The sequence below is a fragment of the Salvelinus fontinalis genome, chromosome 24 (assembly GCF_029448725.1).
Source record: "Salvelinus fontinalis isolate EN_2023a chromosome 24, ASM2944872v1, whole genome shotgun sequence".
NCBI classification, from domain to species: domain Eukaryota; kingdom Metazoa; phylum Chordata; class Actinopteri; order Salmoniformes; family Salmonidae; genus Salvelinus; species Salvelinus fontinalis.
In genome coordinates this window covers 43,588,543-43,607,158 of record NC_074688.1, presented here as the reverse complement: position 1 = coordinate 43,607,158, position 18,616 = coordinate 43,588,543, and the positions used below count along the sequence as shown (strand labels likewise).

At 47.8% G+C, this 18,616-nt stretch overlaps 2 protein-coding genes across 4 annotated transcripts in view; both read right to left on the bottom strand.

Annotated features, from left to right (window-relative positions):
* Positions 1–759, bottom strand: part of LOC129822461 (tumor necrosis factor receptor superfamily member 19L-like) — an 87,759-nt gene extending 87,000 nt beyond the window's left edge. The window contains exon 1 of one of the 2 annotated variants that reach the window (XM_055880755.1): positions 345–759. The gene's annotated coding sequence lies outside the window, so the exon portion shown is untranslated. The remainder of the gene's footprint in view (positions 1–344) is intronic. The other variant, XM_055880756.1, reaches the window with a different exon arrangement.
* Positions 760–2,053: 1,294 nt separating this feature from the next.
* The window catches only part of LOC129822460 (rho guanine nucleotide exchange factor 17-like), a 112,297-nt gene continuing 95,734 nt past the window's right edge, over positions 2,054–18,616 (bottom strand). The window contains exons 5-20 of one of the 2 annotated variants that reach the window (XM_055880754.1): positions 15,174–15,266; positions 13,246–13,431; positions 13,082–13,132; positions 12,623–12,732; positions 11,686–11,771; positions 10,980–11,098; positions 10,367–10,574; positions 10,163–10,236; positions 9,794–9,981; positions 8,654–8,898; positions 8,229–8,496; positions 7,826–7,912; positions 7,523–7,739; positions 7,038–7,212; positions 5,868–6,143; positions 2,054–5,722 (exon numbers count right to left, since the gene is read on the bottom strand). In XM_055880754.1, coding sequence (XP_055736729.1) covers positions 5,517–5,722; positions 5,868–6,143; positions 7,038–7,212; positions 7,523–7,739; positions 7,826–7,912; positions 8,229–8,496; positions 8,654–8,898; positions 9,794–9,981; positions 10,163–10,236; positions 10,367–10,574; positions 10,980–11,098; positions 11,686–11,771; positions 12,623–12,732; positions 13,082–13,132; positions 13,246–13,431; positions 15,174–15,266 — 2,589 coding nt within the window. In that variant the 3' untranslated portion in view covers positions 2,054–5,516. Of the gene's footprint in view, positions 5,723–5,828; positions 6,144–7,037; positions 7,213–7,522; positions 7,740–7,825; positions 7,913–8,228; positions 8,497–8,653; positions 8,899–9,793; positions 9,982–10,162; positions 10,237–10,366; positions 10,575–10,979; positions 11,099–11,685; positions 11,772–12,622; positions 12,733–13,081; positions 13,133–13,245; positions 13,432–15,173; positions 15,267–18,616 lie in introns of both variants that reach the window. The other variant, XM_055880752.1, reaches the window with a different exon arrangement.

The following is an 18,616-nucleotide window of genomic DNA, read 5'->3' as shown; positions in this document are numbered from 1 at the left end:
CAAGCATTAACTCGTGGTGACATCGTTTCAGTGAATATAACCAAACAACGTGGTACATATACTTCCCATCCGTATAGATCTTCAAAAGTATAGGCTATTAACAAAATGGGGGAAACGATTGCATGCTATAGCAAGACATTAAAACACCACAACTGCAATTCAATTTAATCGGAAGTGAACCATCTTCATTGTAAGAACCAGCTCTAAAGTACAAGCCTAGCTATACCTTTATAGAACCTTATAAAACGTTCAAAAAGCTGTCAAACCAATAGCAGAAGAGACAGACAAAACGAGGCTCTAACATAAAACAAGCAAAATCATAAACTAAAAGTTTATACACTTACCAGATTGGTGGTTAAATAGGATTAAATCAGTGGTCTGGGACGATCATTGTCAGATATTCGCGTACGCTGTATATATACAAGGGATATTTTAGAAACATACAGATAAAATGCCGGTAGGAAGTAGGCCTACACCTCGCGAGTTCTCTGATCCAGAAATTTAAATACAGTAATGTCGCTTGGTGAGTTTACAGGCAGCTACGTCACCGGCTGAAACCTGTGTGGCGCGCGCGGGCCCCCTTATTTCCCCCCTCTTTTCATTCCGCGCGCCTCCTCTGCTGCTGAACTCATCACGAGTCAATGCGGGGAATCCACGCGCACCGGGACGGCATCGGCGGTGCGTTAACGGGACCGGGAGCCATCTGTCGGGATTCATCCGCCTCGCCTCTTAGCAGCCTGCTCGTGCATCATCAGGGCGTCAAAAGCTTTGCTATGATGACAGAGGCAGGCATACATAGTTTATACACACCTGACCACCTAACTTTACTAACCTTACTGACTTGGCCTATAGGCTGCTTGTACTATACTACTAAATGACTCGATAAAAGATAAAGAATGTCTTTGCCATAACTTATGCAAAATCAACACATCAAAGTTGAAAATGTATGACAGAATCAAGACTGCATGTATTTTAATGGGGTTAGCCTATGCAAAAAATAATGCTGTACATGACACTGGGCCTTATATAAATCAAAGAGCCTGTAATGACATCATCATCAACGTAAAGGGTTTAGATAATGGTTACTTAAAAGGATGGGATACAAATTCACTGTCCTCATTCTCTTTCCCTCCATGATTGAGATTCAATTCACTCCCTCTCTCAACCTGCAGATGCAGCATTTAGAAAAATAGCCTGAAATAGAATTAGCCTACCCTCTCTCTCTCACACACACACACACACACACACACGTCTCAAAGATAATCTTCTGATAAAGCTAACTTTATTCTATTTACAGTAGATAATTGTGAAAACCTAACACTGAAATGTTCCACTGGTCTGACTGTGTCTGACACACTATCAAAATCCCATTCTTCTGGCAGACAGGAGGTCTATTGTGCAACACATCTCAATCAGTCGTGTGTCTTCATTCATTGAGTGTGTGAGCGTAGACATTCATTCCCAGCCCCCTCGTACTAACACACAAATGCAGGTCATTTATCAGAGCATTTCACTTTGCTGTGTGTGTGTGTGTGTGTGTGTGTGTGTGTGTGTGTGTGTGTGTGTGAGATAATGGTTCATCCAGGGATCTTCCAGTACTATACATTGTGTTGGTACAGAGAACTTACAGTCACTGTGGTGCTGTTAGGGTCACGGGTGGGATCTGAACCTTTGGGAATCCCCTCTTGCTCAGAGGGTGACACAGAGATTTAGGCCGCAGGCAGGGCTACCTCACTATGAGAGTGCAAGTCCTCACCTCTCCTACAATAACTGCTGTACTGATGCAGTCTTGCCTGAGATCTTGAGTTAGAAGTTAGATCCCATAGATAGGGCCCAGAGTTGTTCCTGGCCAAGTCCATGAATCAATATTCTTCACTCCTGGCTCTGGAAAACTACAGGGTGTGCAGACAGACAGACAGAGACAGACAGAGACAGACAGAGACAGACAGAGACAGACAGAGACAGACAGAGACAGACAGAGACAGACAGACAGACAGACAGACAGAATACATCCCAACTCCCAGCGGCGGTAAGAACTGCTACAGACACCTGGTAGTCTGGCACCAGTGAAATTATTTAATTCCAAAGAAGAACCTGAAGTGACGAAACAGAAACAGCTACAGGAAGAAAACGTAACCATGACAACTGAAGTATAACCATAGACGCCGCCGTTTCCTTTCTCTTGTTGTCATTTTGTGGCAGTTATAATTTAAACGTGACTGACAGCGCATGCCAGAGGAGAAAAAACACACACAAGTATATAAAAATATGCCATTAGATTCATATCAACAATTGAGGACAGTGGGTGCACTATTTACAGAAAAAACGGCAATATATACCAATATTTACATTACACAATAGACTTCTTTCACAAACTGGCAGAAGGGTTACTGAAATTTACTAGGATGGCAGCATAAACTTATTATGATGGTTAGAAGTAGTGTGAATGGTAAATTCTGAATGTCTTTGCCACAGTGATATCCTACTCAATTCTGTTACTTGATTAACATTAAAGCTAACATGCTTCATATTCTACAATGTAGTGTTTATAAATGTAGTATGCAGTTACTGTGAAAACAGAGGCAGGTGGGGGGGACCATGGAAATATAATGGGTAGAAAAAATCCACATGGTTCCACACAGTCTACCCAATGTGACAACACAACAACATGGACAGAATAACCAACAATTATTCCACACTTGGCTAAAGTACAGAGCACTTAACACTTAACACACCTCTACACAGAGACAGGCTGCTCCACTAACACACCTCTACACAGAGACAGGCTGCTCCACTAACACACCTCTACACAGAGACAGGCTGCTCCACTAACACACCTCTACACAGAGACAGGCTGCTCCACTAACACACCTCTACACAGAGACAGGCTGCTCCACTAACACACCTCTACACAGAGACAGGCTGCTCCACTAACACACCTCTACACAGAGACAGGCTGCTCCACTAACGTACCTCTACACAGAGACAGGCTGCTCCACTAAACACACCTCTACACAGAGACAGGCTGCTCCACTAACACACCTCTACACAGAGACAGGCTGCTCCACTAACGTACCTCTACACAGAGACAGGCTGCTCCACTAAACACACCTCTACACAGAGACAGGCTGCTCCACTAACACACCTCTACACAGAGACAGGCTGCTCCACTAACACACCTCTACACAGAGACAGGCTGCTCCACTAACACACCTCTACACAGAGACAGGCTGCTCCACTAACACACCTCTACACAGAGACAGGCTGCTCCACTAACACACCTCTACACAGAGACAGGCTGCTCCACTAACACACCTCTACACAGAGACAGGCTGCTCCACTAACACACCTCTACACAGAGACAGGCTGCTCCACTAACACACCTCTACACAGAGACAGGCTGCTCCACTAACACACCTCTACACAGAGACAGGCTGCTCCACTAACGTACCTCTACACAGAGACAGGCTGCTCCACTAAACACACCTCTACACAGAGACAGGCTGCTCCACTAACACACCTCTACACAGAGACAGGCTGCCCCACTAACACACCTCTACACAGAGACAGGCTGCTCCACTAACACACCTCTACACAGAGACAGGCTGCTCCACTAACACACCTCTACACAGAGACAGGCTGCTCCACTAACACACCTCTACACAGAGACAGGCTGCTCCACTAACACACCTCTACACAGAGACAGGCTGCTCCACTAACACACCTCTACACAGAGACACAGCTAGCAGCAGTTGAGTATCAAAGGACCAGGTTATCCGATTATATTTACATTTTAGTCATTTAGCAGACGCTCTCATCCAGAGAGCGACGTATTACCTCTTATCCAGAGCGACTTACAGGAGCAATTAGAGTTGTGCCTTGCTCAAGGGCACATTGTCCGATTTTTTTCACCTAGTTGCCACGGGGATTCGAACCAGCGACCTTTCGGTTACTCGCCCAAGGCTCTTAACCGCTAGGCTATCTGTCGCGTCTGATTATCGGTTAGCCTCTTCATTGGCTCTCAGTGGGGGAATTAGCCTAATGCTAATGCGTTCGGTTGGAGTGGTTGAAGGTGACCCAGATAGTTTTCAGGGCAGTTCTCGTGGCTTGGAGACAGTAAACACTATCACCACTTGAGCCTGAACTTCAGGACACTGGTTTGTGTGTGTGTATGTGTGTGTATATATGTGTTGTTATGTAGGCTTTTGTGTGTGTGTATATATGTGTTGTTATGTAGGCTTTTGTGTGTGTGTGTGTGTGTGTGTGTGTGTGTGTGTGTGTGTGTGTGTGTGTGTGTGTGTGTGTGTCAGAGCTCTTGTAAATCACAATCTCTTAGAGGCAAAGAAAGAGAGAAAAAGACATCTATAAATGAAGCGCTGTAAAAAATACAAAGCTCAAATCAAAAACATAAATACTGTACAAACATTTCTCTGCTACGACCTCGGAAAGAAATGTTTTAAAACACACTTCACTGTAGTGGTGCGATGCTGCTTCAGCTCTTTTAAAATACAACACATCTTTAAAATAATAACAAACACAAAAGTGATTAAGGTGAGAAAGAGGTGTATGTATGAGTGAGTCATAGGCTACGGAGAGACGAGCTGTGTTTTGTCAAACGAGTGAAGAAAGTGTGTGTGTGTGTGTTTGTGTATAGTTTTAGTAGGTACCCTTGCCATATATTGCACATTGGTTACTTTTATAATGTTACTCTTAGGTCTCCTTCACTCCCTTTTCCATCCCTTTCTCCTCTCCTCCCTAGGATGGAGTGTCCGCATGGTGTGGGCCGAAAAGAGGAATCCAAAGATGGATGTTTGACCCCCGTCCTCAGGCCCTTCTTCAAACTCCTTGTTCCATCGTTACTTCCGTCAGTCGGCTTGTTGCAGAGTTCACAATCCTCTTCCCATCACTCGCCTTTCACCATGTCTGCCTCAATCTCTCTCTCTCTTCTTATCCTTCACCTGATCGGTCTGTCCTCATCCACACTCTCTTTACTGTCTTTCCCTCCTCTCTTTCTTTCTTGCTTTCCCTCCATATCCTTCATCTAACCTATTTTCTCCAGTCACTCCCGCTCTCCCAATATCTCTCTCTCTCTCGCTCTTGTTCCCTCTCTCTAAGTAAAGTCTGTAGAGTTTCATTATGACACGAAGTCCACAGACTGAGCAATACAAGTGGAGGGTGATTCACGCCGAAACACCAAGCACACACCACTCAGCGATTAACAACACACACAGTTGCATCGGAACAAACGAAAACAACAGAAACCTGGTTTAAAGTGAGTGTGTAGTTTTTCAGTCTGGGCTAACAACACCCACGCACAGAGAGATCAGAAGATTGAGCAAAGGACAAAAAAAACTGGACCTAATAAAAAGGGGGAGGGGTTTAAAGAGGAGGGCGGGGTTTGTGTGCGGTTTCAGCTGAGGGTGGGGTTTAAAGGGGTCAGGGGACTCTCCAAGGCAGTACTGTATGTTGCTGGTGCCTAGAGGGTGGGCTTTAATAAACAGGGCCTGCTGATTGGCTCAGACCCTCCACAGCAGTAAGTGGTTGGTGCTGTCGTCCCGCCCCACTGTCTCACTGCTGCTATTGGTCAGCCGGAAGTCCTCGTAGCCGTCGCCACCTGAGATCACCAGCTGATTGGTTTTGACGGGCAGGATGGCGGAGGCTCGTCTGTGAGAGGAGTCCCGCCTCTGCAGACCCCCATTACCCCCGTCAACACCACTCTGGGCTGGAGACAAAGGAGTTCAAAGGTCATAAATATGGAAGTATCCATTTAAACATTGTGTGACAAATGTGTTTGTAAGAAATAATGGTGCTTGAAGTGACGTGGTTACCTGTGGTATCGGCGGGCAGGGGGAAGTTGACGTGGTTACCTGTGGTATCGGCGGGCAGGGGGAAGTTGACGTCGAAGCCTTCAGGTAGTTCTATGGAGGTGAGGAACCTCACATGGCCAGTGTGTCCGTGAGCAGAACCCATGGGGGTCAGAGGTGACCGCAGCGTCCCTGACACTGTCCCAGAGCTGACGGCTGGGATAGACAGGGTCAGGACCACCCCTGCACTGGTCCCGATCCACAGCAGGTCCTTACAGGCCAGGAGAGCTGTGATCCTCAGACACGCTGCCTTGTGTTGCCGGATGATCGCATCTGAACCTGGGGAGGAGAATGGTGGAGGGTAAGGTGAGAGGAAGGCCAGAGAGAGAGAGAGAGAGAGAGCGAGAGAGAGGCCAGAGCGAGAGAGAGGCCAGAGAGAGAGAGAGGAAGGCCAGAGAGAGAAAGAGAAAGAGAGAGAGAGGAAGGCCAGAGAGAGAAAGAGAAAGAGAGAGAGAAAGAGAGAGAGAGGAAGGCCAGAGAGAGAAAGAGAAAGAGAGAGAGAGAGAGAGGCCAGAGAGAGAGAGAGAGAGAGAGAGAGAGAGGCCAGAGAGAGAGAGAGAGAGAGAGAGAGAGAGAGGCCAGAGAGAGAGAGAGAGAGAGAGCGAGAGAGAGGCCAGAGCGAGAGAGAGGCCAGAGAGAGAGAGAGGAAGGCCAGAGAGAGAAAGAGAAAGAGAGAGAGAAAGAGAGAGAGGAAGGCCAGAGAGAGAAAGAGAAAGAGAGAGAGAGGAAGGCCAGAGAGAGAGAGAAAGAGAGAGAGAAAGAGAGAGAGAGGAAGGCCAGAGAGAGAAAGAGAAAGAGAGAGAGAGGCCAGAGAGAGGCCAGAGCGAGAGAGAGAGGCCAGAGAAAGAGAGAGGAAGGCCAGAGAGAGAAAGAGAAAGAGAGAGAGAAAGAGAGAGAGAGGAAGGCCAGAGAGAGAAAGAGAAAGAGAGAGAAAGAGAGAGAGGAGTGCTTTCTGGTGCTGCCATCTACTGGTTAGGAGATGTAATGTGCTGAATTAATTTGTGTGTGTGTGTGTGTGTGTGTGTGTGTGTGTGTGTGTGTGTGTGTGTGTGTGTGTGTGTGTGTGTGTGTGTGTGTGTGTGTGTGTGTGTGTGTGTGTGTATTTTAACTGCCGTCGTTAAGGCAGTAAAGGTCTACGATGTTTTGGACACTTATGGTGTGTGCTCTGTGTACCTGCAAGCATCTTGTGCACAGCGGGAGCCACGTCCACCTCCGTCAGGCTTTCCCAGGTCTGGGCGTGGTAAAGTCTGATCTGGGCACTACCCTGGAGCGCCAGCCACACCCCCTGGCCGTAGCTCACCATGCAGGTAACACACCTACTGCTGTCTGTGCCCACCTGGAACCAGTGCTGCAGGGGAGAGAGAGAGAGGTTACAACCACTCATCAGGGGCGGCAGGTAGCCGAGTGGTTAGAGCGTTGGACTAGTAACAGAAAGGTTGCAAGATCGAACCCCCGAGCTGACAAGGTAAAAATCTGTCGTTCTGCCCCTGAACAAGGCAGTTAACCCACTGTTCCTCGGCCGTCATTGAAAATAAGAATTTGTTCTTAACTGACTTCCCTAGTTAAATAAAGGTAAAATAATAAAAAATAATAAAAATCAGTCCATTCATTCACCCATCGTTCCATCCACCAATCTTGTGACTGTAATGTGATCATACCTCTTGCACCAGTGTGGTTGTGTTGATGATGAGAACGCGGTTCTGTGAACCACACCACAGCTTCCCTCCGACCGGGACCATCTTAGTGACAGGACTACTGGGCGTGCTCAGACTCAACGTCTGAGATGACTGGGCGTCCCAGAAACTCCCCGCCTCCCTCTGGTAGACGATCACATCTCCGTTGGCCAGGGACACAAACACCTTGTTGTCCAGGTAGCTGAGAGAAGAGAGGGAGGAGATTGTCAGACAGTGAGGTAGTGAATCACCAGATGAAGTGGAAGACTTGTAAGCAGCCGGACTCACAGAACACACAGGATGGGGGCAGAGTGCTGCATCTTCATGCTGTTCTTACGGTTCCGGATGTTGTCTGATGACTGGTACACGTGGATACTGACAGGGAGAGTTCAAATCACATGGTTAGGATTTCAACGTGTGTCTGTGTGTGTGTCTGTGTCTGTGTGTGTGTCTGTGTGTGTGTGTCTGTGTGTGTGTGTCTGTGTGTGTGTGTGTGTCTGTGTGTGTGTGTCTGTGTGTGTGTGTGTGTGTCTGTGTGTGTGTGTCTGTGTGTGTGTGTCTGTGTGTGTGTGTCTGTGTGTGTGTGTCTGCGTGTGTGTGTCTGCGTGTGTGTCTGCGTGTGTGTCTGCGTGTGTGTCTGCGTGTGTGTCTGCGTGTGTGTGTCTGTGTGTGTGTGTGTGTGTGTGTTTACCATCCGTCCTCTGTGCCCAGCCACACAGAGCTCTGGTAAGCCTCGGGGTCAATGCTGAGCAGATCCTCCAGACTGGCTCTAGTGAAGGATCCCCGGGAGGAGCGGCGCATGGCTCTCCCGTCCATGGGGCTCTCGCTGTGGGGTCGACCTCTTCCACCCACCCCTGGCCTGCCTGGAGCTCCATAAGGACTGGCCTCTGGGTAGCCCTGCTCCTCCTCACTACTGGTGGTCTCTGTAGCCATTTCCTTAGAACCAGACCCCTCCTCATCTAGAACAGGGGGACAGTCAGGGTGTTTGTGTGCATAGTCGTTACCAGGGCTGGATGAATGGATAGCTTGGGTGTGTGTGTGTGTGTGTGTGTGTGTGTGTGTGTGTGTGTGTGTGTGTGTGTGTGTGTGTGTGTGTGTGTGTGTGTGTGTACTCACTGCCATAGCTGGACGACACAGTAGAGTGACTGGCTTGGCTCTGCAGAGTGGAGGAGGGGCTAGGAGAATCTTCATCGTCCGTGTCATCACTGTCAAACGGAACTAACTCTGGCCCCGCCCCTGAAGGGGGCTCGGTGAGCTGCAGCGACGAATGAGAAATGGAGATGTGTAGCTGCTGCTGCTGGGATGGGGTGGAGTCACCAGCCACACGGGGAGGGGCAGGGAAGGGGTCCACTCCACGTTCCCTAGGAGACACAGGTTGTAGGACGCTGATTGGTTAGAAGTCAGTAACATCAGCATTACAAGCATTGCAGGACATCCACAGTAAAGACTGATATGCGTGTGTTTGTACACTATGCTCTGTGTCCCAACCTCCCCTTGACTACAGGGACTGATTCGTGTGTGTTTGTACACTATGCTCTGTGTCCCAACCTCCCCTTGACTACAGGGACTGATACGTGTGTTAGTACACTATGCTCTGTGTACCAACCTCCCCTTGACTACAGGGACTGATGTGTGTGTGTTTGTACACTATGCTCTGTGTACCAACCTCCCCTTGACTACAGGGACTGATACGTGTGTTAGTACACTATGCTCTGTGTCCCAACCTCCCCTTGACTACAGGGACTGATACGTGTGTTAGTACACTATGCTCTGTGTCCCAACCTCCCCTTGACTACAGGGACTGATACGTGTGTGTTAGTACACTATGCTCTGTGTACCAACCTCCCCTTGACTACAGGGACTGATACGTGTGTTAGTACACTATGCTCTGTGTACCAACCTCCCCTTGACTACAGGGACTGATACGTGTGTGTTAGTACACTATGCTCTGTGTACCAACCTCCCCTTGACTACAGGGACTGATACGTGTGTGTTAGTACACTATGCTCTGTGTACCAACCTCCCCTTGACTACAGGGACTGATACGTGTGTTAGTACACTATGCTCTGTGTACCAACCTCCCCTTGACTACAGGGACTGATACGTGTGTTAGTACACTATGCTCTGTGTACCAACCTCCCCTTGACTACAGGGACTGATGTGTGTGTGTTTGTACACTATGCTCTGTGTCCCAACCTCCCCTTGAGTCCAGGGACTGATGTGTGTGTGTTTCTACACTATGCTCTGTGTACCAACCTCCCCTTTAGTCCAGGGACCGCGGCAATGCAGATGATCCTGGCAGAGCAGACAGCGATACAGGCCTCTACAGTGGGCTGGTCTCTGATGTTGAGCAGACACACCTGGCCCACGTAACCATCACTGTTACACACCCACACCTCACTGCTGCTCTCTGGACAACTGTGGCTGGGGGAGGCACAGGAGAACTGGGGAGGGAGGCACAGGGCAGGATAGAAGGGAAAGGACTATGAATACTTAAGTAGGCGTGTTCTCCATCACAAAACCCTAAGCTTTACCGTAGACAGTCAGAATGGCCAGGTAACCATGTCACATCACCAGGGTCGGGTTCAATTCTAATTGAGCACAGGGCAGGCTGGTCCCTCTCACCTGCATCCCACTACGAGTCTTCATAATGGGGATAGCCTTCAGGAACTCTGGGTCCCACTGGTCCTTATTCATTGCTACACACACACACACACACACACACAGGACAAAGGAAGTGCGAAATGGAGGTTATTTACTTAGAGTTTAATCTCAAGAGAAAGACAAGTGAACTATACAATGTTAAATAACAAACGTGTTTCCTCATACCCAGTTGCTTCTTGGCATCTTCGAAGGCCTGTTGGAAGTTGCTGCGTGTGTCTGGGGAGCTGAACTCAAACACGAAGCTGGTTTCTGCCGACGCGGTGGTCAGCTCCAGCTTGGTGGGCAGGAAGGTCATACTGAAGGCTAGAGACTGTTTCTCTGCAAGCTCCCTGTGGACTGCCACCATCAGGTCCTTTATCACATCATCCAGAGACTGAGGGGAGAGAGAGAGAGAGAGAGGGGGGGGGAGAGAGAGAAGGTGAGAGAGAGAGGGAGAGGGAGGGAGAGAGGGAGACATGAGGTTTGTTAAAGGAGGTTTCTCAGAGAGAGAGAGAGAGAGAGAGAGAGAGAGAGAGAGAGAGAGAGAGAGAGAGAGAGAGAGAGAGAGAGAGAGAGAGAGAGAGACAGAGAGACAGAGAGACAGAGAGACAGAGAGACAGAGAGGGACAGAGAGACAGAGAGACAGAGACAGAGACAGAGAGAGGCAGAGAGAGACAGAGAGAGAGAGGCAGAGAGAGAGAGAGGCAGAGAGGGAGAGAGGCAGAGAGACAGAGATAGAGAGAGAGGTACTAGATGTAATTGTGTATGAGATTTGCTAGATGTGAGGCGTGTGTGTTACCTGGTGAGGGAAGCTGAGAGTCTCTGATAGTTTGCTGATGTGTCCCAGTGTACTCAGGTCCTCGTCCAGTCGACCAATCATCTTCTGGATGGTCTCTTTGTTGGTTGCCTGGGAGGGGCCTTACATACAGGAAAAGAGATGATGACATCTGACCTCTGATACTCACAGGAAACTACACATCCCATGAGCACTGTGATACAGGAAGAACTACAGTATCATCTCAGACACATATAAACTACACATCCCATGAGCACTGTGATACAGGAAGAACTACAGTATAATCTCAGACACATATAAACAACACATCCAATGAGCACTGGGATGCAGGAAGAAATACAGTAGAATCTCAGATATATCAAAATAAAAATGTAATTGTATTTGTCATTTAATTTGTATTGCGCCGAATACAACAGGTGTAGGTAGACCTTACCGTGAAATGCTTACTTACATGCCCTAACCAACAATGCAGTTAAAAAAATAGAGTTAAGAAAATATTTACAAAATAAACTACAAAATGTAAATACATGAAGGTAATTTCAGACTATAAACTACACATCCCATGAGCACTGGTATACAGGAAGAACTACAGTATAATCGCAGATACATATAAACTACACATTCCATGAGCACTGGGCTACAGGAAGAACTACAGTATAACCGCAGATATATATAAACTTCACATCCCATGATCCCTCAGGAGACTTACTTTTCACTATCTCCACATCCTCTAGGGGAAGTTTCCACAGGAACTTATATTTACTGGAAGTGTCGATCACACTGGCAGCAGAGTACCTGGAAGAGGAGGAGATAGAAAGATGAGAGGACAGGGAGAAAAACAGAGATATTTCTGTGTACGATGCAGAAAGCGTAATGTGTTTCAGGCAACACCAGGGGGCAGCAAGACAGTCTCCTTTTATTTAACACTCAAAGTATGGGGTGAAGCCATAGAGAATGATAGAGGCCTCTAGTAGCCAAAAAGACGTATTAGTATGGGCAGCGCCCTATCTATCTCTATGGTTCGGTTTCGACTACTACGGTCTTGCTTCAGTACTGCAGTTTAACTGAAGTCCGACCCAGAAAGTCAGTTTCCATAGACGGCCCCATAGAGAAGTCCCGATTTGAAAATTCCTTTAGTCATCATTTTTTGTGCACAAAACATCCATTGAATTATTCAAATAACTGTCGCTGAGGCCGATTTTTTTTCATCACAAAGATATTAACACTTTATATTCATCCAATGCCTGTCATGTTTCTGGACGACGTGATGAGCTGCTCGTGTGCACAGTCAGTCTAGTACGCATGTGAAGTCGGGCTGTGTAAACAGAATGTAACCCGGATATAGACGGGCCACATATCGGCGTATACGAATGGGAGTAGATTACGTTGAAAACAAAAAAGGTCTCTAGTTCTTTTATACCTCAATGTGGGAAACGTAGGGTTTAGGTTAGGAACCTAACATTAAACCATACAGTCTCTACTCATCAAAGAGGGATTCCCAGGAGGGTTGTTAGTGAGTGGAGTGGAAAAATACAAAAATACAAGATGGACAAAAATGTCTGTTGTCATTCTATATTGTGACTCAGAAGCTCAAGCAGCTACATTGCAGGTTTGTGTGTGTGTGTGTGTGTGTGTGTGAGGCTCACAGGCTCATGGAGCTGCGTCTCAGGGATCCAGACTTCCTCTTTAGGGTGGTGCAGATGAGCAGATCACTGAAGAGGAAGAGAGAGCGGTCTTTCTTACCCCCCACCGTCTTCTGCAGAGAGAGAAAGAGAGAGGAGAGAGAGTTGAGTGAGGAGAGAGAGTTGAGTGAGGAGAGAGAGAGGGAGAGAGAGACAGAGGAGAGAGGAGAGAGGTAGAGAGAGAGGAGAAAGAGAGGAGGGAGACAGATGGACAGACAGCGAGAGAGAAAAAGAGTGAGAGAAAGCGTGAAAGAAAGAGAGAGACATCCAATCCTTCTTATCTGTTATCTAGATTGATATCTGACAGAGGGCAGTATCAGAGGGATGTCACTCAGCAGAGTATCTATGGTCTCTGCTGTCAGTCTGGAAGACCATCATAATGTCACACTGTCAATCAATCAGTCTGAGTGTCTCAGGTCTCACCGCCTCCATCACCATCTCCTGTCTCAGGAACTTCCTCATTGGGTTAAGGATCTGACAGAGAGAGAGAGATTAGAATCATTATTACAGTACCATCAACCTTGAGATAGCGAAAGAAAGCAATGTGAGTACATATATATATCTATATATAAATGTGAGAATCCTACATCTCTGACGTGTTCTACTCCCTCGATGTGGGCTTCTATCTCCTGCATGACGCGTGTCTCTCTCTCCACCTCCTCCGCAGAGCGACGCCCCTTATTGATCTTCTCAGCCAATCGCTTGATGTCTCTCTGGGCGTCCAATAGCAACGGGTGGTCTGGATGTTCCTCAGGAGTGTGCTTCAACAGATCCTAGAGAACAGGGACACACACATTTTCTACCAAGTAAAAGAAGCTTCATCTGCAGGAGAATATGAATCCAAATACACATGTTGACCTTCATCTTTCATACGCAGGCCTTAAACACTAAACTGGTTGACATTGAGGAAACAGCTAGGCCAGGAGAAGCCTGGGACTCACCTCGGATTTTAACCCAGTTAGGCAGAGGGGAGGAAAACTCACCTCGGACTTTAACCCAGTTAGGCAGAGGGGAGGAGACTCACCATGACCAGTTAGACAGAGGGGAAGAGACTCACCTCGGACTTTAACCCAGTTAGGCAGGGGGGGGGGGGGGGGAGACACACCTTGAAAAGTTAGGCAGAGGAGAAGAGACTCACCTCGGACTTCAACCCAGTTAGGCAGAGGGGAGGAAAACTCACCTCGGACTTTAACCCAGTTAGGCAGAGGGGAGGAGACTCACCTCGGACTTTAATCCAGTTAGGCAGAGGGGAGGAGACTCACCTCGGACTTTAACCCAGTTAGGCAGGGGGGGGGGGGGGGGGAGACTCACCTTGACCAGTTAGACAGAGGGGAGGAGACTCACCTCGGACTTTAACCCAGTTAGGCCAGGGGGGAGGAGACTCACCTCGGACTTTAACCCAGTTAGCAGGGGGGAGGAGACTCACCTCGGACTTCAACCCAGTTAGGCAGGGGGGAGGAGACTCACCTCAGACTTTAACCCAGTTAGGCAGGGGGGAGGAGACTCACCTCAGACTTTAACCCAGTTAGGCAGGGGGGAGGAGACTCACCTCGGACTTTAACCCAGTTAGGCCAGGGGGGAGGAGACTCACCTCGGACTTTAACCCAGTTAGCAGGGGGGAGGAGACTCACCTCGGACTTCAACCCAGTTAGGCAGGGGGGAGGAGACTCACCTCAGACTTTAACCCAGTTAGCAGGGGGGAGGAGACTCACCTCGGACTTCAACCCAGTTAGGCAGGGGGGAGGAGACTCACCTCGGACTTCAACCCAGTTAGGCAGGGGGGAGGAGACTCACCTCAGACTTTAACCCAGTTAGGCAGGGGGGAGGAGACTCACCTCAGACTTTAACCCAGTTAGGCAGGGGGGAGGAGACTCCCCTCGGACTTTAACCCAGTTAGGCCAGGGGGGAGGAGACTCACCTCGTACTTCAACCCAGTTAGGCAGAGGGGAGGAGACTCACCATGACCAGTTAAGCAGAGGGGAGGAGACTCACCTCGGACTTTAACCCAGTTAGGCAGGGGGGAGGAGACTCACCTCAGACTTTAACCCAGTTAGGCAGGGGGGAGGAGACTCACCTCAGACTTTAACCCAGTTAGGCAGGGGGGAGGAGACTCACCTCGGACTTTAACCCAGTTAGACAGAGGGGAGGAGACTCACCATGCAGTTAGACAGGGGGGAGGAGACTCACCTTGACCAGTTAGACAGGGGGGAGGAGACTCACCTTGACCAATTAGACAGGGGGGAGGAGACTCACCTTGACCAATTAGACAGGGGGTAGGAGACTCACCTTGACCAATTAGACAGGGGGGGGAGACTCACCTTGACCAGTTAGACAGGGGGGAGGAGACTCACCTTGACCAGTTAGACAGGGGGGAGGAGACTCACCTTGACCAGTTAGACAGGGGGGAGGAGACTCACCTTGACCAGTTAGACAGGGGGGAGGAGACTCACCTTGACCAGTTAGACACGGGGGAGGAGACTCACCTTGACCAATTAGACAGGGGGAGGAGACTCACCTTGACCAGCAGCTCATAACGGGGGATCCTCTGGACAGGCTTGATCATCAGATCACCCAGGGCCTGCTTCTCCTTGTTCTCACGCATACTGGTCTGGGGGGGGGGGGGGAGATAGAAGGAGGTGGGAGATAGAAGGAGCGGCAGAAGAGAGAAACAGGGAGACAGAAGAGAAAGACGGAAGAGAGAAGAGAGAAAGGGAGAGAGAAGAGAGAGAACGGGAGAGAAGAGAGAGAAAAGGAGAGAGAAGAGTGAGAAGAGCAAGAAGGGGAGAGAGAAGAGAAAGAAGAGAGAAGAGAGAGAAAGGGAGAGAGAAGAGCGAGAAAGGGAGAGAGAAGAGCAAGAAGGGGAGAGAGAAGAGAAAGAAGAGAAGAGAAAGAGGGAGAGAGAAAGGGAGAGAGAAGAGCGAGAAGAAAGAGAAGCGAGAGAAAGGGAGAGAGAAGAGTGAGAAGGGGAGAGAGAAGAGAGAGAAGGGGAGAGAGAAGAGAAAGAAGGAAGAGAGAGAAAGGGAGAGAGAAGAGCAAGAAGGGGAGAGAGAAGAGCAAGAAGGGGAGAGAGAAGAGCAAGAAGGGGAGAGAGAAGAGCAAGAAGGGGAGAGAGAAGAGCAAGAAGGGGAGAGAGAAGAGCAAGAAGGGGAGAGAGAAGAGAAAGAAGAGAGAAGAGAGAGAGGGAGAGAAGAGAGAGAAAGGGAGAGAGAAGAGCGAGAAGGAAGAGAAGCGAGAGAAAGGGAGAGAGAAGAGCGAGAAGGGGAGAGAGGAGAGAAAGGGAGAACGGGTCAGAGTTCTAGTCAGACCTACATATGAGCCATACAGTGTGAATAATCTGTTTGGTTTCCCCACAGACACTAGATGGCGGTATGGTTCCACATTCTGATCAGTCACCCTCCTGTGACCCAGTCACCCTCCTGTGACCGAGTCACCTGTGACTTTTAACAGTCATCATATAGTCTGGTCAAAGGTCAACTATAGAGGGGAGGAAAAACAACAGCTGATAGGTGACTGGAGAAACAGACACACACTATAGACACTATACACACAAACTATACACACACACTATACATAAGCAAACTATACACCAACACAGACTATACAAGTGGGGCTCCCGAGTGGAGCAGCGGTCTAAGGCACAGCATCTCAGTGCTAGAGGCGTCCCTAAAGACCCTGGTTCGATTCCAGGCTGTATCACAACCGGCCGTGATTGGGAGTCCCATAGGGTACAATTGGCCCAGCGTTGTCCGGGTTTGGCCGGGGTAGGATGTTATTGTACATTTTTGAATTTGTTCTTAACTGACTTGCCTAGTTAAATAATTAAAAAAAAATATTCACACACACACACACACACACACACACACACACACACACACACACACACACACACACACACACACACACACACACACACACACACACAGACACACACACTGAACTAGACACTAGTTCAGTGTGACATCTAGACATCCACATGTTTTCAGCTCCATGTCTCAGCTCTGTCTGTAACAAGTCATCTGTGATGACTAGTGAGGAACTGCCCCTCCCTAACTTCAGGCTATGCTCAAACCCAACCAGAGTACTTTGTTCTGGCAGCCCTGGTCTCTTGGTCCTCCCACCCCTACGGGACGGCAGCTCCTGCTCAGCCCAGTCCAACCTCTTCTCTGTCCTGGCACCCCAATGGTGGAACCAGCTTCCCCCTGAAGCTAGCACAGCAGAGTCCCTGCCCATCGTCCGAAAACATCAACCCCTATCTCTTCAAACAGTATCTTAAATAATTCTCTTCACCCCCCTGAAAAAATGTATTAATAAAAAATACACCTGAACCAGCAATTGCCCCCCCCCCCCCCTTCAAGCTCTGACTTTGCTGATAGCTACTACAGAGGGAAAAGGTACTGACTATGACATGTGGTTGTCTCACCTAGCTATCTTAAGATGAATTTACTCATTGTAACTCGCTCTGGATAAGAGCGTCTGCTAAATGACTCCAATGTAAAGGGTTCACATCAGTAGAACCTGCCTGTCCCACAAAGAACTGGGTCAGAACAAAGAGCTGGGTCAGAACAAAGAGCTGGGTCAGAACAAAGAGCTGGGTCGGAACAAAGAGCTGGGTCAGAACAAAGAGCTGGGTCAGAACAAAGAGCTGGGTCAGAACGCTCTACCTCAAGCCGAGTGAACACTACATCATTTGGGCCCCAATTAAGCTGCCTCAAACACGTTTTTGAGATCGTAGATGAAATCCCGATGTCATTACCTGCTCGAGGGTGTGTGGCCGATCCTGTCTTTGGGCGTTTGATTTTATCGGCACAAAATGTGCAATGCTCTTGTAGTGTGAACGTGCAACGACAAGTTTTGAGAACGGTGATCAGCGATAGCCAATTGGAGCTCGCCAGAGAAGAGGCCAGTGAAATGATGACGTTGTTTCACATCACCCAGAATATATAGACTAGACCAGGACTAATGTCTACTACTGGTATGAATATATAGACTAGACCAGGACTAATGTCTACTACTGGTATGAATATATAGACTAGACCAGGACTAATGTCTACTACTAGTATGAATATATAGACTAGAGCAGGACTAATGACTACTACTGGTATGAATATATAGACTAGGACTAATGTCTACTACTGGTATGAATATATAGACTAGAGCAGGACTAATGACTACTACTGGTATGAATATATAGACTAGACCAGGACTAATGACTACTACTGGTATGAATATATAGACTAGGACTAATGACTACTACTGGTATGAATATATAGACTAGAGCAGGACTAATGTCTAATACTGGTATGAATATATAGACTAGACCAGGACTAATGACTAATACTGGTATGAATATATAGACTAGAGCAGGACTAATGACTAACACTAGTATGAATATATAGACTAGGACTAATGACTACTACTGGTATGAATATATAGACTAGACCAGGACTAATGACTACTACTGGTATGAATATATAGACTAGACCAGGACTAATGACTACTACTGGTATGAATATATAGACTAGACCAGGACTAATGACTACTACTGGTATGAATATATAGACTAGACCAGGACTAATGACTACTACTGGTATGAATATATAGACTAGACCAGGACTAATGACTACTACTAGTATGAATATATAGACTAGAGCAGGACTAATGACTACTACTAGTATGAATATATAGACTAGAGCAGGACTAATGACTAATACTGGTATGAATATATAGACTAGACCAGGACTAATGACTACTACTAGTATGAATATATAGACTAGAGCAGGACTAATGACTACTACTGGTATGAATATATAGACTAGAGCAGGACTAATGACTACTACTAGTATGAATATATAGACTAGAGCAGGACTAATGACTACTACTGGTATGAATATATAGACCAGGACTAATGACTACTACTGGTATGAATATATAGACTAGAGCAGGACTAATGACTACTAC